The 24,236-nt window shown below is 38.5% G+C and overlaps 1 protein-coding gene across 2 annotated transcripts in view; it reads right to left on the reverse strand.

The window, feature by feature from the left end:
- TAOK1 (TAO kinase 1) overlaps positions 1 to 24,236 on the reverse strand; it is a 168,800-nt gene that overhangs the window by 20,953 nt on the left and 123,611 nt on the right. For both annotated transcript variants that reach the window (XM_066263155.1, XM_066263156.1), the window contains exons 14-19: positions 20,614 to 20,850; positions 17,789 to 17,917; positions 13,435 to 13,638; positions 9,931 to 10,170; positions 5,061 to 5,273; positions 3,791 to 3,973 (exon numbers count right to left, since the gene is read on the reverse strand). In XM_066263155.1, coding sequence (XP_066119252.1) covers positions 3,791 to 3,973; positions 5,061 to 5,273; positions 9,931 to 10,170; positions 13,435 to 13,638; positions 17,789 to 17,917; positions 20,614 to 20,850 — 1,206 coding nt within the window. The remainder of the gene's footprint in view (positions 1 to 3,790; positions 3,974 to 5,060; positions 5,274 to 9,930; positions 10,171 to 13,434; positions 13,639 to 17,788; positions 17,918 to 20,613; positions 20,851 to 24,236) is intronic.

Consider the following 24,236-nt stretch of genomic DNA (forward strand, 5'->3'; position numbering starts at 1 on the left):
AATAGCTTGGCCATATTACTTAATTATATCTCTATTTTATTTTATGAGAATTTTAAGGCCCTGGCCAGTTGGCTTAGTGGTAGAGCGTCGGCCTGGTGTGCAGGCGTCCCAGGTTCGATTCCCGGCCAGGGCACACAGGAGAAGCACCCATCTGCTTCTCCACCCCTCCCCCTCTCCTTCCTCTCTGTCTCTCTCTTCCCCTCCCGCAGCCAAGGCTCCATTGGAGTAAAGTTGGCCCGGGCACTGAGGATGGCTCTGTGGCCTCTGCCTCAGGCACTAGAATGGCTCTGGTTGCAACAGTGACGCCCCAAATGGGCAGAGCATCGCTTCCTGGTGGGCGTGCCGGGTGGATCCCAGTCGGGCGCATGCGGGGTCTGTCTGACTATCTCCCCGTTTCCAACTTCAGGAAAAAAAAAGAATTTTAATAAGTTTATTTGAGCCAAAACTGACAACTTATGCTGGAGAGAAAGATCTCAAATGCTCCTTATAACTCTATTTTAGATGGTTAGTTGTAAACCATTAAAAATGCTATAATTTCTATATTTATGTATATTTCCCCCTCTATTTTGCATTTCTTTTCCTTGGAATTCTCAAAGTTTTAAATACTTAAATTAACATTTCCAAAGTCAATATATATTTCTAAATTGCTTTGCAAAATGCATTAACAAGGCATGAGAGTGCCACATCACCTTCACCAATGGGTTTCAGTTTTATACTCACATTTTACTAGATTTGTACAACACTGAGGCTTTGGTTCATATATTGAAATAGTTAGCAATGTTTAACTCTGAACCACTAGGTGAAGCTAAAAATACAAATATACTTTAATAGTACCAATATGTCTCATGACACTATTCCTGAAATACTAGTTAGTTTTCCTTTTTTTTGTACTTTTCTGAAGCTGGAAACGGGGAGAGACAGTCAGACAGACTCCCGCATGCGCCCGACCGGGATCCACCCAGCACGTCCACCAGGGTGTGATGCTCTGCCCCTCCGGGGCGTCGCTCTGTTGCGACCAGAGCCACTTTAGTGCCTGGGGCAGAGGCCAAGGAGCCATCCCCAGCGCCTGGGCCATCTTTGCTCTGATGGAGCCTTGCTGCGGGAGGGGAAGAGACAGAGAGGAAGGAGAGGGGGAGGGGTGGAGAGGCAGATGGGCGCCTCTCCTGTGTGCCCTGGCCGGGAATCGAACCCGGGACTTCTGCATGCCAAGCCGACGACGCTCTACCACTGAGCCAACCGGCCAGGGCCTAGTTTTCCTTTTTTTGTGTGTGTGTGAGAGAGAGAGTCAGAGAGAGGGTCAGATAGGGACAGACAGACAGGAAGGGTGAGAGATGAGAAGCATCAATTCTTCGTTGTAGCACCTTAGTTGTTCACTGATTGCTTTCTCATATGTGCCTTGAACAGGGGACTACAGCAGACTGAGTGACCCTTTGCGCAAGCCAGCAACCTTGGGCTCAAGCTGGTAACTTCGGGGTTTTGAAGCTGTGTCTTCCGCGTTCCAGTCTGATGCTCTATCCACTGCGACACCTAGTCAGGCTAGTTTTCCTTTTAGTGATAATTTTGTAGCAGAGACAGAACTTTAGACTGAATTTTAAATAGGAAAGCTGGAATTAGATTTATAAAATCTGTACATGAGACAGATTTTTCTCAAAACTTATATTTCTTTCCATTCTGAATGAGAAACATAATTAAGATAATTTTTAGAGGCAAGTCCCTCTAAAGGACTAGTAATAAAGACAGCTGTACCAGAGAAACAGTAACAACTTATTCAGGTGAGTGTTTTTAAAGAATATATTTTTTAATTTAATAAGGCATTCTATTATCACAGGAATTGCAGGAAATAGAGGAAAATCTGTGAGCCAATGGTTCAGAAACAATGACAACTTTTTTTTTAAGCAAGAGAAAGGGAGACAGAGACAGAAAGGGAGAGAGATGAGAAACATCAACTCATAGTTGTGTGGCATACTTGAGTTCATTGATTCCTTCTCATATGTGACTTGAGAGGCAGAAGAGAGGGGTGCTAAAGTGGAGCCAGATCTCTTTCTCAAGTTAGCGACCTTGAACTTCAAGCCAGGAACCTTTGGGTTCAAGCCAGTGACCTCAAGGGTTTCAAAGCTGGGACCTCATCATCCCAGGCTGACTCTATACACTAAGCCACCACTAGTCAGGCAACAATGACAGCTTTTAATAGGCTAAACCATTAGGCAAGTAATAGTAACTTATTGGAACAATGAACCTAAAACTATACCAGCTATTGGGAATTTATGGCTTAGGAATTCTGGAACATAGCTCTGAATCATGACTATGACTAGTATTCTACTATTTCTCACAACAAATACTTTTCCTCTTTTTTTTTCTTTCTTTTTTTTTGTATTTTTCTGAAGTTGGAAACGGGAGGCAGTCAGACAGACTCCTGCATGTGCCCGACCGGGATCCACCCGGCATGCCCACCAGGGGGCGATGCTCTGCCCAACTGGGGCGTTGCTCTGTTGCATCCAGAGCCATTCTAGCACCTAAGGCAGAGGCCACAGAGCCATCCTCAGCGCTTGGGCCATCTTTGCTCCAATGGAACCTTGGCTGCGGGAGGGGAAGAGAGAGACAGAGAGGAAGGAGAGGGGGAGGGGTGGAGAAGCAGATGGGCACTTCTGTGTGCCCTGGCCGGGAATTGAACCCGGGACTCCTGCACGCCAGGCCTACGCTCTACCACTAAGCCAACCGGCCAGAGTCCTTTTCCTCTTTTTATCACTCAAAATCTTATGTCTGCCTGACCAGGCGATGGTGCAGTGGATAGAGCGTTGGACTGGGATACAGAGGACCCAGGTTCGAGACCCCAAGGTCGCCAGCTTGAGTGCACGGTCCTCTGGTTTGAGCAAAGCTCACCAGCTTGAGCCCAAGGTCGCTGACTTAAGCAAGCGATCACTCGGTCTGCTGTAGCCCCCCGGGTCAAGGCACATATGAGAAATCAATCAATAAACAACTAAAGAGCCGCAATGAAGAACTGATGTTTCTCATCTCTCTCCCTTCCTGTCTGTCCCTCTCTCTGACTCTCTCTGTCTCTGCAATAAATAAATAAATAAATAAAAGTATGCACTATGGTATTAAAAAAAAATCTTATGTCCATCATCCTTTCCCAAAAACACTCACACACAGCTTAAGTACCTTCAAGGACAGAAATGAATTTGGTGATTCTAGTTCTATTCTCTAATTTATCTGACCAAGGATAAATAAAACATAAATAAATAAATAAGGGTACATCTGGAAGTACATAACATTTTCAGCCTGGCTTTTCACCTGTGTGGAACTTGTTTTACCTTTTGTCCTGTAGTAATCTTCCACCAATCTGTATAGTTTCAGGCCCAGGACATATGAGTAAAGCATGTATTCCTGATCCTTTGACCCTGCCTCTGCCAGGCAATAGCTAAAGTTCTTTTTCTTCACTATCCAGTTTTTCTCAATCCCCTTAGGTAGAGCTAGGTACATAAAAGAAGTGAGAAATATGCAGCCAGAGCTACTCTCGTAATTCAACTGTCTTTACATAATCTGTATCCTTTCTCTAGCAATTACCACTTAATTGTAGTCCTTTAATGTTTAGAACTCATTAATAATAAAGCTTATTATTGGGTCAATAATTTAAAAAGAAAAAAGAAAGACACTACCAAAATTAGAATTAAGGAAATATGGTACTAAGAAAACAATTTAATGCCACCTCTGTCAATATGAAAATATATTTATAAAATACTTCTGAAGAAAGCAAATACTAGCACAAGTACTTTCCTTCTATTACTTATACCTTTTGTTCTAAGAGTGCCCTGCGGAGGGAGACTCTCTGTTCAAGCTCCCGAAGCTCTCGATCATGTTGTGCCTCGGCTTGCATCTTGATTTTGCTCTGATAAGCATTCAACAGCTCCAGTTCCTGCTGCAGCTGCATCTTCAAAACCTGGCACTCTGCTTCCTGTGCTTCATCCAAACGCAGCTGAAAGACAGAAAGAAAAAAGATGTCATGACCTATGGAAAGAACAAGTGTGAGAGAAAACAGAATACTGTTTTGTAGGATATGTAACTGTTCTCTCTTCTATTTTAGAGTAAATGTCTTTGAAAAAGGAAGGCACATTAACCAATGATTGCATCATGAAGATAAAGCTAACACAAGCCATTTGGAGGAGGCCTAAATAATCATATTTCTCTTAAGAAAAACCTAGACTCTGATTAGGTAATATAACACTGTGAATCTCTTCTCTCAAATGGAAATAACTATAGAATAGGGACCAGCCTACTACAGCCTATAGGCCAAATCATGTGTGTGTGCGCGTGCATGCGTGTATTTAAGTAACTTTCTAGCTGAGAACGGTCTCTCATTTTGAAATAGTTACATTTTAAATGGCTATATAAGTACCCACATAATATCCTTAATTTTGCCTTCCCGCCCACAAAGCCTAAAATATCAGCTATCTGAACCTTTAAGAAAAAGTTTTCAGCCCTGGCAGGTTAGCTCAGTTGGTTAGATAGAGCGTTGTCTTGAAGTGTGTTGTCCAGAAGCACAAAGGTTGCAGGTTAGATCCCGGGTCAGGGTACATATGAGAAACAACTGATGAATGCACAACTTAAGTGTAACAAGAAATGAATGGCTCCCCCTCACCACACACAAATCAAGCAATAAAAAGTTTTTATAAACTTATATAGAAAATATTTTATATATGCACTCAAATGTGACCGTTTGGATTCTCAATATAGTACAATATAGTATAATACTACTTTTTGCCCACTGCTTAACAAAGCTGCTGCTCTAATCTTGATAAAACTTTGGGATAGGTACTAAAGACCTGAGATGTACTGGCACAGCCCATTTAGAACTTTGTGTCTAAATGGGACAATGAGAATTCTATATGTATCATGCCTACTTCCAAGCAATGCTGAGAGCCAGAAGAATATGAACCACCACCACTATTTCCCAAGCTGTAGGAGACTATCACTTTCAACTAGTATTTTAACTGCTGGGATTTTATTCAGGTAGTAGAATGATGGGGGCACTAAATTGTTTTGCCTAAATAAAACAAACTCACAGCTTGTGTAGACAGCATTTCATTAATGCTGTGGTCATACTGCTCAGCCAAGATGGCTAACTTCCGAGTCTGTTCCTCCTTGAGCCGTTTCAGAACAGCTTTGTGCTCACTCTTTGGTGTAGTCTCCAGTAGGTGATTTCTTAACGCCTTGTACTGCCTGGTTTGAATTTTGCAGGTGTCCTGAAACTGCTTTTTTATTTGGAGTTCTTTAGACTGAGAAGAAAAAAATAGATGTATATAATTTTTAACATATGGCATTTGGCATACTTTATGATTAAATGAAAAGAAAGGCTGCTAGAAGAAAGGAAGAGAAAAAATAAAAGGTGAGATCATAAGGTTGAAGGTACTTTTACACTTGACTACTCAGTTAAGCCAGTGAATTCTATAAATTTTAGTAACAGAAAGTCTAATTTAAATCATTAAAATACCAATAACCTCATTTATTACAGGACCTGAAACAATACTCATTACTTTGCTAGTTAAATTTAGCAGTGAATAAATATTAAAATTAGTTTTTATTACTGTGTATACTGATGACAGAAAATTAAATTTCTTCCTAAGCAGTAAGTATAGTACATATAAAAAGCACAGACAATATTTTATCAGATCGCTAGGGCAGAAAATAAACATATTTATTCTGTTCCTTATCTGAGACACTTTGCTCCAATAATGACAATCTCAACTCCAACTACACAGTCTGTGACAGATTCTGTAAAAATAGGGGATTAGTAAATTAATAAAATATTATTATTACAGTTGGTCTTTTCCATAAAGGAATAAACTAGGTAGAAATAGTAATTAACACTTAGTAATAGTTTACTGTTTTTGTTTGTTTGTTTAGCAAGAGAAAAAGACAGAGACAGACAGGGACAAAGAGACAAGGAGGGAGAGAGAAGCATCAATTCTCCATTGAGGCACCTTAGTTGTTCATCGATTGCTTTTTCATATGTGCCTTCATGGGGGACTCCACCAAGCCAGTGACCCCTTGCTCAAGCCAGCAACCTCATGGTTTTGAACCTGTGTCCTCAGAGTCCCAGATTGATAACTCTATCCACTGCCTCACCACTTGGTCAGACAGGAATAGTTTATTCTTTAACACACAAGCAAAAATTCTAAATTGTTGACTAATTTTTCAAAGGTCAAACAAAAGTTATGGGGCAAGGGAGGGGTCAAAATTTCTTAGGGTGATAATAAACATGAATTACATAAACATTTGAGATAAAATAATTTGAGTTCAGAGATGTAAGAGTTTTTGGCTTGCCTGACCTGTGGTGGCACAGTGCATAAAACGTAAACCTGGAACGCTGAGGTCGCCGGTTCAAAATCTGGGCTCGAAACCCTAGGCTTGACTAGGTCAAGGCACATATGGGAGTTGATGCTTCCTGCTCCTGTCCCCTTCTCTCTCTCTTTTTCTCTGTCTCTCTCTCCTAAAAGAGTTTTGGCTTTTGTTTCTGGTTAATCACAAGTTAGGCATTCTGTGAATTCAGGTTTTAACAAAATTAAATACGATGAAATCTATTTCTATAAAGTATACTGATCAAGTCTACATGTGAAAATATATTCATTTACTACAGTAAGGCAAACCTACAGTTGAAATTATTTTACCTAAATATAGATATTGTCAGAAATTAACTGGTTGATACATAATGCAACAAAATCAGTTTTTGCCTTCTCCACCCCATATTACATTAAATATAATCTTTCCTATTTTATATCATCTGAGGCACTAGGTCATAGTCATATACCTTTTATTCTGTGAAGGGTTAAGAAATGTATAGCTAGCAAAAAAAAAAAACTCTTTTGGTTTAGCTATGTTTAATAGCACTGCTCTTAAATACTGTCTTTGTTTAAAAAAATTCTTCCAAGTTAGCCAGGAATGGAACCATGAAATTTAGACATTCTCTTTTGCCTCTGTATAACAACCTCCAGTCTTTTAAGTTTTTATTTTAAAAATATTGTGCTAAGAAAACTGCGTATCACTAGCTTAATGAGAAAGAAGAACTCCTTGAAAAAAGGTACAGAGCATGACGGTTTGATTTATACATACTGTGAAATGATTACAATAGGCTCAGCTAATATATATATCTCATATAGAAAAAATTTTCAACAAGAAGAGTAATACTATCCCAAGAATAAACTATATTCCTCAATGTTCAACTCAGTGAAAGTAAGAGGAATGTAAGTTATAGAGTTGTTTCTACTCACTGAACACTGACAAAGCACCATTTGGATGGCAAATGAAGAAACAATACAGTAGGCAATAAGTATTTACACAACCCATTCCATAGAAATGCGAGGCCAGCCCCCACAGATCCTAGTCAACTCACAAAAGTGCTGAAACAGAAGTTCCCCTAGACCTTTTTAAAGCCTCAGAGAAAGCTGGAAGAGGCAACTAAATATATACACTTAGGAAAGCAAAAATGGGATAACTTGGTGCTAAAATCTAGACTATTTTGAGCAAGTAGATAGAAATACATAACTAAGAGGAACATGATTTTCTTTTCTACTAAAGTAACAGAACCATTCCTTTATGGGAATTCTTAAGCTCATTTGTCATTAGAAGGAGGCATTCTATTCAAGTCTGACTGTGATTGTAAAACATTATTTTTCTCCTCACTTTCTGTATAGTGTCTGAAAATCAGACTAGTGGTTACAAGCTTTCAAACTAAAAAGGCTCCAACAGTAATGGTAAAGGTTAAACACTGAACAACTATCCCAGAGAAATGCAGACATATCATATTTATGATATGACTATAACAACTAATAAGCTTTCAGTTTGGTTTACTTCTGGGTGCTGCTGCCTTTAAAAACATAATTAATTAACCTGTATGATTTTGAGAACCAATGTCACCCCAATAAATTAAATTTTAAAACCTCATAATTAATTTCACAGATATGTTGTTTTAAAAACCTTTTGTGGGAAATTACTTTGTAGCCAAACGAGTATGTACCTCTCTACTAAAAAGACAAACCTGAAAAATCATTGTAAATTCCAATTTTTCTAAGCAACAACTAAATGTTATGTGAATAGTCAACATAAGTTAGACTGTAAATGATGTTAATTAGTTGTCCTGAAGCAAAGTAAAATTTTACTCAGGTTAATAGGAAAGGGTAAAACAGCTTTGCTTCTATATTTTGTTCAAGACAACTAGTTTGAATGAAATTGGGTGAGAACTGGGGAATTAGGTGTGGCGTAGCATCAAGGTTTTGACACAATGAATGAATTTCACTTTGGTCCAGGACAGTTAATTAATAGCAAATACGATTTTACAGTTAACTATCAAGTTTTTTTTAAATTTACTCAATTAAGAGCAAATACAATTTTACAGTTTTTAACTATCAAGTAGTTTTCTTATCTTTATTTTTCTGAAGTGAAAAGCACGGAAGCAGAGAAACAGACTCCTGCATGTGCCCAACCAAGATCCACCTGGCATGTCCACTAAGGGGCGATACTATGCCCACCTGGGGCGTTACTCCCTTACAACGGAAGACATTCCAGCGCCTAAGGCAGAGGCCATGGAGCCATCCTCAGCACCCGGGCCAACTTTGCGCCAATGGAGCCTTGACTGCAGGAGGGGAAGAGAGAGAGAGAAAGGAGAGGGGGAAGGATGGAGAAGCACACGGGCACTTCTCCTGGGTGCCCTGGCTGGGAATTGAACCCAGAACATCCACACGCTGGGCCAATGCTCTAGCCAACTGGCCAGGGCCTCAAGTAGTTTTAAAAAGAGGAAAAAGTTTAAAAAGAAAACACTGTGGGACCCAGACCTTACTGAATTAAGTGGAAATTTAAAGTGTGCAGACATGGAGAGATTAACTGAGGTACTAATATGGATGATAGCCTATATAGTGTGTGGTTTTAATTTATTAAGATTCATGTGACTAAACTCCTTCAAATATTTGTGATTATAAAACTTGAAAATTTCTTGGAATTCTTAACTCTGGTTGACTTTGGTGAAGGGGGTTGGACCAGGTGGCTCAAGGGAAACCTTTAACTTTTAGTACACTTCGGTAACTTTCAAATTTCATACCATTTGAATGAATCCCTCTATAAAAAGCAAATACAAAATTTAGAGTTCTGTGATGATTCCACTATTCCTCGTCAGATGAGCACAGACAAGTAAGGAAGAGGAATTAAAAAGACATTTTTCATTCACTGGCTTCTGTACTGAAAAGAAACTTATTGTCTTTTTTGGATACAAATCACATTTAGAGCATATAAGATTCCAAAACCATATTACTTGGAACAGAGAGGCCAACAGGTTAGCTTGTTGACATGTAATATCAGCATTGAACATTTGGGTACATTTAAAATAAAAATTTTGATTCTTTTATTTATTTATTTATTTCTAGGGAGAAAGAGAGAGACAGATAAGAAGGGAGAGAGATGAGAAGCATCAATTCTTCATTGTGGCACCTTAATTGTTCATTGATTGCTTTCTCTTATGTGCCTTAACTGGGGGACTCCAGCTGAGTCAGTGACCCCTTACTCAAGCCAGCAACCTTGGGATCATGTCTATGTTCCCACACTCAAGCTGGCGACCTCGCACTCAAGCAGGTGAGCCGGCACTCAAGCTAGGGACCTCAGGGTTTCGAATCTGGGTCCTCAGCGTCCCAGGCCAACACTCTATCCACTGCGCCACTGCTGGTCAGGCAAGAATTTTGATTCTTACTTATGGCACTTCCCACAGTTAGAAGTTTGGCTATATTTTGGTACTTGATAAGATATACACAAGCAAGTCTGTAGCTAGAGACATTTCCCACTACAACTAACCAAACATGATTAAAATAAAAAGGTCTGTCTTAGACTTTCACTGTTTACATGGATGCCTTTTATCTATTTTCCCTGTCAAGAAACTTGGGCTAAGGGTACCTTTAGGCTTTTAGGCTGTTGTCGAACCTCCATGACATGCTTTCGCCTTAGTTCTCGTTCTCTTCGCTTATTATATTCCAGCTGGTTAGTGAGCTCAGTTTGATGCTGCAACCTAATCAATTCACAGCGCATTTTCTGAATTGTGTTGAGGTGGCGAAATTCCAGTTCTTGCATGGATTCATGCTGTCGCAGTAGCATGGCATGCTCTAAGTCCTTCTGGGTCTGTCTTTTATTTAACTCCTAATTCATAAAACAAAAGACAAAAAGTGTAATTTACTGCTGTACAATGCCAGGGGAAAAAAATCTTAAGAAACAGAATAAAGAGCAAAGAGATGTAAAAATCTGGTTCAATAATGACTGCATAGGAAACATTAGAGTTTTATGACTTTAACTATAGTAAATGGGAAATTAGTGCACAAATTTCCTTATCATATGAATTTATAATTCACCAATGCTATTTTATGCAATAAGCTTAAGGTATATCTACTCTTCCTGAAGAGGCTTAATGTCCTTCCTTCTTCCTTTCCTTCTTTTATTTATTGTTTCTTAATTTTATATTTGAAGAGAGCTCCTAAGTTATCCTTTGAATTTCTTCAGAGTACACTCTTCAATTCTATTACATGTAGTATACCTAATATAGTGTAATGGTGAAGAAGATGGACTTTATATAGAAGACTGCCTGTATTCTAAACCCTGAAATGAGTTCATAAGTGGAAAGTTTTCAGAATAATACCTAGAATGAAGCTCAATAAATATTATTCTATTTTTCAGATTAAGAACAAGTGTACAACGCACAAACATACAAAATGTACAAGTCAAACTTGCCCCGTTTTTGCCTCTGTAAACCTTTTCTCCAGAAGCCAACAGTTTGGTGCAAATGTTTCCAAACCTTCCCCATGCTTATCGTGTCATATTTATTATAGAAAAACATACAGTTTTAAAAACTGAATAACAGGCCTGACCAGGTGGTGGTACAGTGGATAGAGCGTCGGACTGAGATGCTGAGGACCCAGGTTCGAGACCCCGAGCTCGCCAGCTTGAGTGCAAGCTCATCTGGTTTGAGCAAAGCTCACTAGCTTGGACCCAAGGTTGCTGGCTTGAGCAAGGGGTTACTTGGTCTGCTGAAGGCCCATGGTTGAGGCACATATGAGAAAGCAATCAATGAACAACTAAGGTGTCGCAATGAAAAGCTAATGATTGATGCTTCTCGTCTCTCTCCATTCCTGTCTGTCTGTCCCTATCTATCCCTCTCTCTGACTCTCTGTCTCTGTAAAAGAAAATAAAATAAAAACTGAATAACAATATACACTGTAGGCATGTAATGTGCTTTCTTCACCTAACAATATAATGAACATGTATCTAGATCAGATCAGTACATATTTCTCTCTCTTTTTTTTGAGAGAGAGAGAGAGAGAGAGAGAGACAGCCAGCCAGACAGGGAGGGAGAGAAGGTAAGAAACATCAACCTGTAGTTGCTTTTACTTTATTTGTGCATTGATTGCTTTTTGTATATGCCTTGACTAGAGAGAGATTGGACCTCAGGCTTAAGCCAGCAACCCCACCCTCAAGCTGACTAGCCCATGCTCTAGACAGCAACCTTGGGGTTTTGAATTGGTGACCTCAGTGTTTAGAGTTGACACTTTATCCATTGTGCTGCCACTGGTTAGGCTTCATACTATGTACATTTTTAAGTTTCATAATAAGCTTCTGCTTTGTAATACCACAATTTGTCCATTTTTTTGCTTTATAAACAAGTTTTCAATAAATATCTATACTTGATGCAACATATAATCAATCATATTATTATTTCTTTAGGATAGATTTCTAGAAAAGGATTTGATGGGTAAAAGCATATGTATATAATACATTTTTATAGCTACTTTTGAACTATGCTCCAAAAGGGCAGTAGCCATTATGCTCTTACCAACACTGCCCATTTCCCTATGCCATTACAAATTCAACATCACCAATATTTTAAATTGTTCTTATCTAATTGATGCAACTGTTTTAATATGCCTATCTTTAATCATTAGTGAATTTAAATAATTATGCTGTATTTGAAGCTTACTTTAAGCCACTCTTGGAAATAAATTTAACTATGCGCACAGGTACCCATGATTATGAAAAAAATTATTTTCACTGGTTTAAGAATTTCAAGATTTGCCTAATTAAAAATCATACTATTATAAAATGTGCTAAATGGCTTTTCCCTCTCTAGCTACTTGAAGATTGGTTGCCATCATGAACAACACTAACTGTCTGGACCAGGAAGGTCATGACCAACAGACTACTTCAGCAGAGACAAATGGTATTTGATGTCCTTCACACTAGGAAGGCAAAAGTACCTAAGACAGAAATTCAGGAAAAACCAGTCAAATGTATAAGACCACACCAAACGGCATCTTTGATTTTGGATTCAGAACCCATTTTGGTAATGGTAACACAACTGGCTTTGGCATAGTTTATGACTCTTCGAATTATGCAAAGAAAAATGAACCCAGAGATTTGCAAGAGATGGCTTATATGAGAAGGAAGACCTCGATAAAATAGAGAAAGGAACATAAGAACAGAATAAAGAAGTCAAAGAAACTACAAAGGCCAATGTTGGTGCTGGCAAAAAGTGAGCTGGAAATTGGAAAACAGGAGAAAAGATTATTTAGTAACTTTATCTGTGGTGATTGTGCAGAGTTTTCATGAAAGAATCAATAAACTAAGAACTTTTATGTGAAAAAAATGTGTTAAATGGTAACATACTTCACAGCATTCACTGCAGATGAAAAGGAATAAATGACCTAATTAACAAATAACTTTTTTTTTAGCAAGAGAGAACACAAGAGAGGGACAGACAGTGACAGACAGGAAGGGAGAAAGAAGCATTATCTTGTAGTTGCAGCACTTTAGTTGTTCACTGATTGCTTTCTCATATGGACCTTGACTGGGGGGCTCCAGCTGAGCCAATGACCCCTTACTCAAGCCAGCAACCTTTGGGCTCAAGCCAGTGACCATGGGGTCATGTCTATGATCCTATGCTCAAGCCAGCAACCTCCAGGTTTCGAACCTGGGTCCTCAGTGTCCCAGGTTGACGCTCTATTCACTGCACCACCTCCTGGCCAGGCTAAAAAAAGTAATACTTCTTTTATTCATGGATTTAATACTTACTGGTTGTCTACTGTGGGCCAGATACTAAGCATATAAAGACCTGAACAGAATCTGTGACTTCATATAATTTCCATTCGAGTGGGGGAGAAAGATTTCCTCCAAAAAAAGTACTTAAGAAAGAAAAGTTCACAGAAGAATATTTAAAGAAGGGAAAAGGATTTTGTGATCAGGGAAGTCATTTCAGAGGTGACATGAAGAGAGATATGAAGGAAAGAAGAAAACAAATCATATAGGTATCAGGGAAGCATGATTTAGGCAGAGGGAAGTATGAGTGCAAAGGCCTTGAGGCTTGGATATGAGTGACATTCTCAGGAAAGATCCTGATTTCAAATCATTCAAACGTACCTCCCTGACAAGATCCTGCTCTAAGTTATGGCGTCCAAGTAACATTCTTCTCTTGAAGCGACGGCATTCGAGCTCTAGGTACTGTCTCTGACGTCGAAGAAGATTAGCCTCTTCTTCTGCTTGGAAATGCTGTATATTCTCCTTCTGCTTTGAAAGCCACTCCTGTTTTTCTTTTTTTGGAGTGCTCTGGTTTTCATTCAGCTCCTAGCAACATAAAAAATAAGTCAGTTCAGGCCCTGGCTGGCTGGCTCAGTGGTAGACCTTTGGACTGGTATGTGGATGACCCAGGTTTGATTCCCAGACACACAGGAGAAGTGATCATCTACTTCTCCTCCCTCCCCCCTTCCTGTTTCTACCCCTCCTGCAGCCATGGCTCAATTATCTCAAACAAGTTGGCCCTGGGCACTGAAATCAGCTCCATGGAGCCTCTGCCTCAGACATTACAAATAGCTCAGTTGCTGAGTAACAGTCCTAGAGCAATGGGCCCAGATGGGCAGAGCATTACCCCATAGGGGGCAGTAAATTTAAATAAAAAGTATTTTATTTATGTCCTCTCTAATGCTCACGCAGAGCAATGACCTTAAGGAAGTCGGTAATATTTTTCTTTTCCTTGAGTTATCCTTGATAGGACAGGAAAAGAAAAATGTATACTATAAAGCATGCATACCCTTTTAACTTTGCACAGCTACATTTTTTATGGTTTCTAGTTTCAAAAGCACAAAATGACAGATAAATGAAGTAAAACACACCTTTCTTTAAATCACTCCTGAGATAGAAGGCAGTGCTTTCAGGTAAAATCACATGTGAATTAAAATTAGGGTTAAAATATAGCTATGTTTCACTTCTTGGTTTTTGATAGTTTAAATTATTAAGTTTTGGGGCAAAGTTATAGATATGAACAAATTGGAGATCAAATACAAAATGGTATTTAGTATTCAACATTAATAACCACTGAACACTCAAAACCAATGTTTTCCTGCAGCATTTTAATTTTTTTTTTTTTTTGCAACAGACAGGAAAGGAGAGAGATGAGAAGCATCAACTTACAGTTGTGGTACCTTAATTGTTCATTAACTGCTTTCTCATATGTGCCTTGATGGGGGGGTGGGTTGGAGGGAGGCTCCAGCTGAGCCAGTGACCCTTTGCTCAAGCCAGTGACCTTGGCCCTCAAGCCAGTGACCTTTGGGTTCAAGTCAGTAACCATGGGGTCATGTCTATGATTCCATGCTCAAGCCAGTGACCCCGCGAAGGCAGCATTTTAATTTTTTAAAAATCGCACAAACTACCTAAATGAATATGCATTTTATTGGGTAAGATTAGAGAACTGACAATACGCTCAATGAAGCAAACTCTATAATACTAATTAATACTACTATATTTTCAACCTAAAAAGCATTACTATTGCACAGAATAGTAATCAGTTACCTTTCCTAAAGTATAAAATGATTTTTCAGAGACAACCTATGGTCTTTCTCCTTTTATGCAAGAAAGACGAATTCTTTAATAACTTTAGCTCATAAGGTATTCAGACACATAAAATAAAAAGTATATAAATTAACAGCTCTCAATGTAAGAGTGTATGTTTAGGCACACTATGGGAAGAGATAGGAAGAACACAGGCATATACATAGAGAAGCACAGGTATCTTTTCAAAAAACTTGTCAGGAAAGTTACCAAGACTCTATGTCTCTTTCTCTATAAAGAGAATCATTATTCTGCCTGACCTGTGGTGGTTCAGTGGATAGAGCATTGACCTGGAATGCTGAGATGACTGGTTTGAAATCCCGGGATTGACCAGTCAAGGCACATAAGAGTAGCAATAACAAGTTGATGCTTCCTGCTCCTCCCCCACACTCCGCCTTTCTCTCTCCCTTCTCTCTAAAATCAATGAATAAAACCTTAAAAAAAGGGGGGAGAGAATCATTATTCTAAATAAATACACACAAATCTTGTTTCTAAAGGAAAATTAATTTACTAGGAAGACTCTTAAGTTATATCATTAAAGGATTAAAGATTTTATTTTATTGATTTGAGAGAAAGGAAGAGAGAAAGGGAGGAAGGGGTGGGAAGCATCAATTCATAGTATAGTAGTTGTTTCCTGTATGTGCCTTGACCAGGCAAACCCAGGGTTTCAAACCTGATTAAAGCATTCCAGGTCAATGCTTTATCCATTGTGCCACCATAGATCAGGTTAAAGGATTATTTAACCAATACAGTCATAAAACTAAAATTTCATTTCCCTGGGATGCAGAACTGTAGAATTGCATTATATTTTGTTGGATATTTATTTAATGTCATGAATCCTTTACAATCTTTTCAAACTCAATGTTTCTGTATCAAGTTTGGCTTCTGTATTATGGTCATGGGAACATACTGCAGATTATACCCTATAGAACTGGAAAAATCTTGTCACTTGGCAGGGTATATGTAGAAAGTATTTGTGCCACCAATATGTCCATAGACACACATATGTAATTGTAAAGCAAATCCCTACATACCCAAAAGCATTAATATCAATGAAATTGCTGTTATTTTTATCGAGATTAATTTATCAGTGTGCTAATAATTGATTACATGGATTAAAAAGTTCAATAAGTCTGTAAGACTGGGTTATAAACTGAGACATACCATTTTCTGTCCTGAACACTGTCCTGAATAATTATCTCCTTTCAGAAATTGCTGTGAAACAATTAAGGCTTTTCAAAGTTAGACTAAATTTGCTTTTAAAAAAAGCTCAAGAAAATAGCTCATGAAGAGCAAATGAATATAAAAGTATTTGGCCACAAAGAAATAATCAACATAGTTTCTTTATTAAAGTAAATGTGATGAGCAAATAGTCCTTTTATCCTTACTCTATGTTAAAATTGGAATAAGAACAAATTACTGTAATCTTCTGAGCCAAAAGTAAAAAAAAAGTAATGGTTTACATTTAAAGAAAATGTGTGTCTTTAAAAAAATTTTTTTGTGTGTCTTTTTGTGTGTGTGTGTGACAGAGACAGAGAAAGGAACAGATAGGAACAGACTGAGAGGAAGGGAGAGAGATGAGAAGCATTATTTGTTGTGGCACTTTAGTTGTTCATTGATTGCTTTCTCATATGTGCCTTGACCGGGGGCTATAGCAGAGGGACACTATGGGACACCTTGCTCAAGCCAGCGACTGTGTGTTCAAGCCAGATGAGCCCTTGCTCAAGCCGGCGATCTCAGGATTTCGAACCTGAGTCCTCTGTGTCCCAGTCTGACACTCTATCCATTGTGCCACTTGGTCAAGCTGTGTGGTTTTTTTTTTATTTTTATTTTTTATTTTTCCGAAGCCAGAGCAGGGAGGCAGTCAGACAGACTCTCACATGCACCCGACCGGGATCGACCCAGCACACCCACCAGGGGGCAATGCTCTGACCATCCGGGGCGTTGCTCTGTTGCGACCAGAGCCACTCTAGCGCCTGAGGCAGAGGCCACAGAGCCATCCTCAGTGCCCGGGCCAACTTTGCTCCAATGGAGCCTCAGCTGCGGGAGGGGAAGAGAGAGAGAAGAAGGAGGGGTAGGGGTGGAGAAGCAGATGGGCGCTTCTCCTGTATGCCCTGGCTGGGAATTGAACCCGGGACTCCTGCATGCCAGGCCGATGCTCTACCACTGAGCCAATCGGCCAGGGCTTGTGTGGTTTTTTGATAGCTCGAATATTTTCATTTCTAGTGAGTCAGTTACTTAATAAGTACATAGGAAAGCTATTTACCATATTTTTCACTCCATAGGATGCACTTCCCCCCCCAAAAAAAAGTGAAGAGGAAAATGCCCGTGCATCTTCCAGAGCAAAAAATATGGTATTTTATTAAATATTTTAACACACCATTTGGTTCAGAATATTTTTTTCTTATTTTCCTCCTTAAAACCCTAGGTGTGTACTATGGTCAGGTGCATCTTATGGAGCAAAAAATATGGTTAAGTAAAATAATTTATATTTTTAGGAGATGTTTCTTTTTAGACCTTACTCAATTGAGGATTCTTAGTCCAATGACAAGTAGTTGATTATAACAATGTCTTCACTCAAACTGATACAGATTTAGTGACCATAAACAACAAAAGAAAAATTTATCCTGCACTGGGAATATAGTCTGTAACATTGTAATAACTATATATGATGCCAGGTGAGTACTACACTTACTGGGAATGCCATAAGTTATAAAAGTGTCTAACCACTATGAGGTACAGCTGAAACAAATATAATATTGATTAATTGTAATTAAAGAAAAAAGTAGAAAGAAAATAAAAATTCATCCTAATGATTCTATGAGTTCATCAGCATTGGATATAATTAACAATCAGATAACTGGCTTGAAAATTTTTATAAAATAAGTACCTCCTTAAGCTGTTCTTTTCTAAGTTTATATTCTCTTTTCTGGGACTCCAAAAAGCTATTCAGTTCTTTCTTCTGTTGGGCCTGAATATGTTGCTGAAATTTTTTCTCCTCATTGGCCATCACTTTAGCCTATAAGAAATTTTAAAAATGTATCAAATGGTTGTCGATTAAAAGCAACAGTTGAATATACATCACCAAGGATACCTTGTTCCCTCACAAACATAAAATCAGTATAAGCTTTACCAAAATAAGAATTCCCAAATAATTATTAAAAAATGTTACTCAGGTCTTTTATTATATGAGTTTTAGAGAGCCAGTAAAAATTCATCTTTAAACTATTTCTTTGACAGGGTCAAAAGTTTTCATTCCCCCCCCCATTTATTCTTTTAACTTAATTTTTAAAATTTATTGGTTGATTTTAGAGAAGGGTGGGACGGAAAGAGAGACAGGAACGTCAATCAGTTCCTATATATGCTCTGAATGGAGATTGAATTGGCAATCTCTGCACATTGGGAAGGAAGATGGTCCAACCGACTGTGCTATTGCCCAAGGCTTCACTTTTTATTATTTTTTTCTCATTTAACAGGAGTATGTCCTCCCCTCATTAGAACAAAAAAATATACAAACTTATCTAAAAATATAACTAAATCATGACCTTTCATCTAGACTTATCTGTATATTAAATAATACAATATATTCATCTTCAAATGAAACACTGACCTTCAATTTACATATTAATATAAAAATGTTATATTATTATATATATGTTACTGTTTTACTTCTGATTATATGTGCAATACATACCCACTGTAGAACATTTAGGAAACACAGAAAAACACAAAGAAAAATCTTATATGATTTTATTATCTAGAAATTACCAATATAAACATTTTGGTGTGTACCCTTTCTAATTTTTTCATGCATATACACTGCTCACAAAAATTAGGGGACATTTCAAAATGAATATGAAGCGATAAAAAAAAGCATTTGATTTCCGGCCTAGCGTGCGGAGGACCCGGGTTCGATTTCCGGCCAGGGCACACAGGAGAAGCGCCCATTTGCTTCTCTACCCCTCCACCGTGCTTTCCTCTCTGTCTCTCTCTTCCCCTCCCGCAGCCAAGGCTCCATTGGAGCAAAGATGGCCCGGGCGCTGGGGATGGCTCTGTGGCCTCTGCCTCCGGTGCTAGAGTGGCTCTAGTCGCAACATGGCGACGCTCAGGATGGGCAGAGCGTCGCCCCATGGTGGGCGTGCCGGGTGGATCCCGGTCGGGCGCATGCAGGAGTCTGTCTGACTGTCTTTCCCTATTTGCAGCTTCAGAAAAATGAAAAAAAAAAAAAAAGCATTTGATTTCTTTTTATTAAACAAGAACATCAGAAAAACAACCAAGTCAAAGAAAGTTGTCCAATTATGCAAATGAGATGCAAAACAAATTTTTATTTCATTGGTGAAAATGCACTATATAAAAGACTGAAAGTACTGGAGTATCTGCACATTCCCTGATCCCCTAATTTTTGTGAGCAGTATAAATTTTTTAAACAAATATGTAATCACATTGTATATCTTGATTCATGAATTGCTTTCCTAAATATGTTAGTTTCTACCTCTTTTCAAGTTATAAAAAGTACTAACCAAAGCCCAACATAATTCTAAATATTTGTAGTCTTTCACCAAATTATTTCAAAATCAACTATTTATTTACACCATAAATTATTTTGCCAACTTCTCTACTACTGTGAGAGAGTGGTACTTCTTTTGGGGGTGAGGGGAAGTAAACAGGGTAACTATGATAATGCCTCTATGTAGACATATTTGAAAATTTTGTGTGAATTTTGATAAGCTTACATTTTTTTTTTTTTTTTTTTTTTTTTTGCATTTTTCTGAAGCTGGAAACAGGGAGAGACAGTCAGACAGACTCCCGCATGCGCCCGACCGGGATCCACCCGGCACGCCCACCAGGGGCGACGCTCTGCCCACCAGGGGGCGATGCTCTGCCCATCCTGGGCGTCGCCATGTTGCGACCCTCCTGGGTGTCGCCATGTTGCGACCAGAGCCACTCTAGCGCCTGGGGCAGAGGCCACAGAGCCATCCCCAGCGCCCGGGCCATCTTTGCTCCAATGGAGCCTTGGCTGCGGGAGGGGAAGAGAGAGACAGAGAGGAAGGTGCGGCGGAGGGGTGGAGAAGCAAATGGGCGCTTCTCCTATGTGCCCTGGCCGGGAATCGAACCCGGGTCCTCCGCACGCTAGGCCGACGCTCTACCGCTGAGCCAACCGGCCAGGGCCGGATAAGCTTACATTTTACTTGAAAACCATGACTCTTAAAATTAAATTAAACAGATGGAACACCAAGAACAGAAGAAAAGGTTTCATATGACAAGACTCTTTTTAATCTGTCTTAATTTATAACCTCTAACATGTTCAGTATACATTATAAAAATCTTCAATTATTCTGACATAAAAATCCTACTATAAATTTTAAAATGTTTTTAAAAAATACACAGAGAAAAGAATCATGAATGCCTTTTAGAGATCTAAAACTCCTATTGATGGGTGACTTATTAAACTCCTCAATAACTAGGGTATCCAAGACCTAGAATAGTTGAATGACTTACTACTGTGACACTATAAAACTATTAAGTATCAGGAGATGCTACTATGTCTATTGGTTCCCAGACTCAGTACTTGACAGTACATGTTATATAAATATTTCTCCCTTTCTCCAGGTGATTTGCTTGGTTCTGGGGAACAAATACCCTAATATCAAAATGCTACCGTAGTTAATTTTGAGACGATCAAAAGCTAGAATAAATAAATACTAAATCAGCCACCTCTTTTTCCATAGCAGCCTGATGTTTCTTGATAAGTTTCTCCATTTCTGCAGCAAAATTGTTACGTTGGGTTTCAAGATCTTTATCTAATCTAAGGCGATGTTCATCCATCTCAGCCTTTAGCTTATTTTCCAGAGTCATCAGCTGTTTTTGATGTTGCCGTCTCATTCTCTTATAGCCAGACATCTGTTCTCTAAGCTCAGAGTCCTGCTCATGCTCTTGCATTTGCCTTGTAACCTAGAAGAAAATAAAAAAGCAAAACATTTTTCTTTTAAAAGCATTTTAGACCACACTACTACTAAGTGTGCAATCAATGTAAGAGATCCCAGCTAGCAGTTTCCAGTTAAATTTCAATAAACAGCCAAGCTGGTTCTAAAATTTATATGGGAATATAAAGGACCTAGAATAGCCAAAATAAACTTGAGGGGGGAAAAAGTTGAAAGACATACACTTCCGTAATTAAAACAGTGTGGTTGTAAGGATAGCTGAATAGATCAAAGAAACAGAATAAAATCTAGAAATAGACTCATACATATTTAGTCAATTAATTTCTACCAAAAATCAAGTTAATTCAAGAAGAAAAGGAATGTGTTTTTTAACAAACTGCTAAAACAGCTGGTTCTCTACATTAAAAAAGAAATAAGCCTTGACCTCTGTGTCACTCTATACACAAAAGTTAATTTGAAAAGAATTTAACCTAAACATAAAACCCAGAACCATGAAGTAGTATAAAACATAAGATTATCTTCATGACCTTGGGGTAGGCAAATATTTCTTGGGAAGTACACAAAAAGCACTAGCTATAAAAAAAAAGTATAAACTGAATTTTTTAGTTGAGGTAAAATTCACATAATAAAAAATTTATCATTTTTAAGTGAACATCTCAGTAGCATTTGTCAACTTCATAATTTTATGAAACCACCACCTCTAACTAATTACAAAATATTTTTATCACCTCAGAAGAAACTCTTTATCTATTACACAAGTTTCTCCCTATTCTCCTCTTCTGGTAACCACCAATCTGTTTCCTGTCTCTATTATGTATTTATTTATTCCAGATATTTCATATAAATAGAATTATATAATATATGGTCTCTGTGTCTGGCTTCTTTTAATTAGTATGTTTTCAAGGTTCATCCATGTCACATAACATGCATCAGTACTTCATTATTTTTTATAGATAAATAATATTCCACAGTATGCATATACCAGAATTTGTTTATCCATTCATCTGTTATAGATATTTGTGTTGCCTCTCCCTTTTGGCTATTGTGAACAATATCGCTATAAACATGTGTGTACATGCATTTTTGTGTGTGTGTGACAGAGACAGAAAGAGAGTTAGAGAGAAGGACAGACAGACAGGAAGGGAGAGAGATGAGAAGCATCTATTCTTCGCTGTAGCTCCTTACTTGTTCATTGATTGCTTTCTCATATGTGCCTTGACGGGGGGGGGGGGGGGGGGGGGGAGGGGGGGGCGGCTACAACAGAGCGAGAGATCCCTTACTCAAGCCAGCGACCTTGGGCTTCAAGCTAGCGATCTTTTTGTTCAAGCCAGCAACCATGGGGTCATATGTATGATCCCATGCTCAAGCCAGTGAACCACGCTCAAACTGGTGAACCCATGCTCAAGCTGGATGAGCCCACTCAAGCTGACAACCTTGGATTTCCGAACCTGGGTCCTCCACATCCTAGTCTGACACTCTATCCACTGTGCCACACCGCCTGGTCAGGCTACATACATTTGTTTAAATACCTGTTTTAAATTCTTTTGGATATATTGTATATACCTTGCAGAATTGCTGAATCATGTGGTAATTCTATGTTTAACTCTTCTTAGGAATAATCAACTGTCTTCACAGCAGTCAAACCACCTTACATTCCTACCAACAGTATACAGCAGTTCCAATTTCTCTGTATACTCTCCAACACTTATTTTCTGTCTTTTTTATTTGTTTTTTTTTTAAATTTTTTATTTATTCATTTTAGAGAGGAGAGGGAGGGAGGGAGAGAGAGAGAGAGAGAGAGAGAGAGGAGAGACAGAGAGAGAGAAGGGGGGAGGAGCTGGAAGCATCAACTCCCATATGTGCCTTGACCAGGCAAGCCCAGGGTTTTGAACCGGCGACCTCAACATTTCCAGGTTGACACTTTACCCACTGCGCCACCACAGGTCAGGCTGTTTACTTGTTTTTAAAATAGCCACTTTAGTGGTTGTGGGGTGGTATACCTCACTGTGGTTTTGATTTGCATTTCCCTAATGAATAATGATATTGAGCATCTTTTCATGTGCTTGTTGGCTATTTATATATCTTCTTTGGATAATATCTATAAAAATACTTTACCTATTTTTTTTATTTTAAAGATTTTATTTATTCATTTTAGAGAGGGAAAAGAGAAAGAGAGAGAGAGAAAGGGGGGAAGAAACAGGAAGCATCAACTCCCATATGTGCCTTGACCAGGCAATCCTGGGGTTTCGAACCGGCAATCTCAGAGTTCTAGCTTGATGCTTTATCCACTGTACCAGCACAGGTCAGAACACACATTTTTTAATTGGGTTATTTAAACTGGATTTTGAGACTGACCAGGTGGTGGCGCAGTGGAGAGAGCATCGACCTGGGACACTGAGGACCCAGGTTCAGAAACCCCAGGGTTGCCAGCTTGAGCACTTGCTCATCCAACTTGAGTATAGGCTTGCCAACATAAGCACGGAGTCACTAGCCTGAGAGTGGGATCATAGATAGGATCCCATGGTCACTGGCTTGAGCCCAAGTTTGCTGGCTTGAGCAAAGGGCCACTGGCTCAACCTGAGCCCCCTCATAAAAGTATATATGAGAATCAGTCAATGAATAACTAAAATGAAGTACCTATGAGTTGATGTTCCTTATCTATCTCTCTCACACACACAAAAAAGAAAAAAGACATTAAGATGAGCAAAATAAGCTCAGCACAAGAGTGCATTCTTGGCGATTCCATTTATATAAAATCCAAAAACAGTTAAAAAAATTTTGAGGCAAAAGAATTAAGACTGAATTATGGTATATGGTAAATATACTGAATAATATAGCTATGCTTATTTTTGTACCTGAATCTATATATACTAAATTTTTATTTGAAATAAATGGAATTATTAAGTTTAAGGGTATAGATCTTAAGTTTTCTCAGTCTGTAACAAGTGTTCTTAATTAATTTGAGGGAACTAAATTTTGGGACAGAAGACTTGCTTGGAAACATTTAATATAAGCCAAGTCACAAAGATGTTTTATTACAAACTGGCTGCTCTCTAAGGATTTACTAAAAGAGTTGTGAAAAAAATTAAGCAATTTTGCTACTTGTTTTGTTCAAAGAATTACTTAGATGTTGCAGAATAGCAGGAATGAATGACCTGAATTATGATAGGAGATGATGTTCTGGGTCACAGCATTGGATTTTATAAACTCTGAATATATAGTTGGAAATTCATGTAACTCCCATATCTTATCTTCTTCCTATCATATTTTCCAATAGCTTACTTTTCTTGTAACATTTTTTTTCCTAAAAATTAATTTTAGAGAGAAGGGAAAGAGATAGAGACAGAAACATCAATCCGTTCCTGTATATGACTTGAATGGGGATCGAAAATGCAA

The sequence above is a fragment of the Saccopteryx bilineata genome, chromosome 2 (assembly GCF_036850765.1).
Source record: "Saccopteryx bilineata isolate mSacBil1 chromosome 2, mSacBil1_pri_phased_curated, whole genome shotgun sequence".
NCBI lineage: Eukaryota > Metazoa > Chordata > Mammalia > Chiroptera > Emballonuridae > Saccopteryx > Saccopteryx bilineata.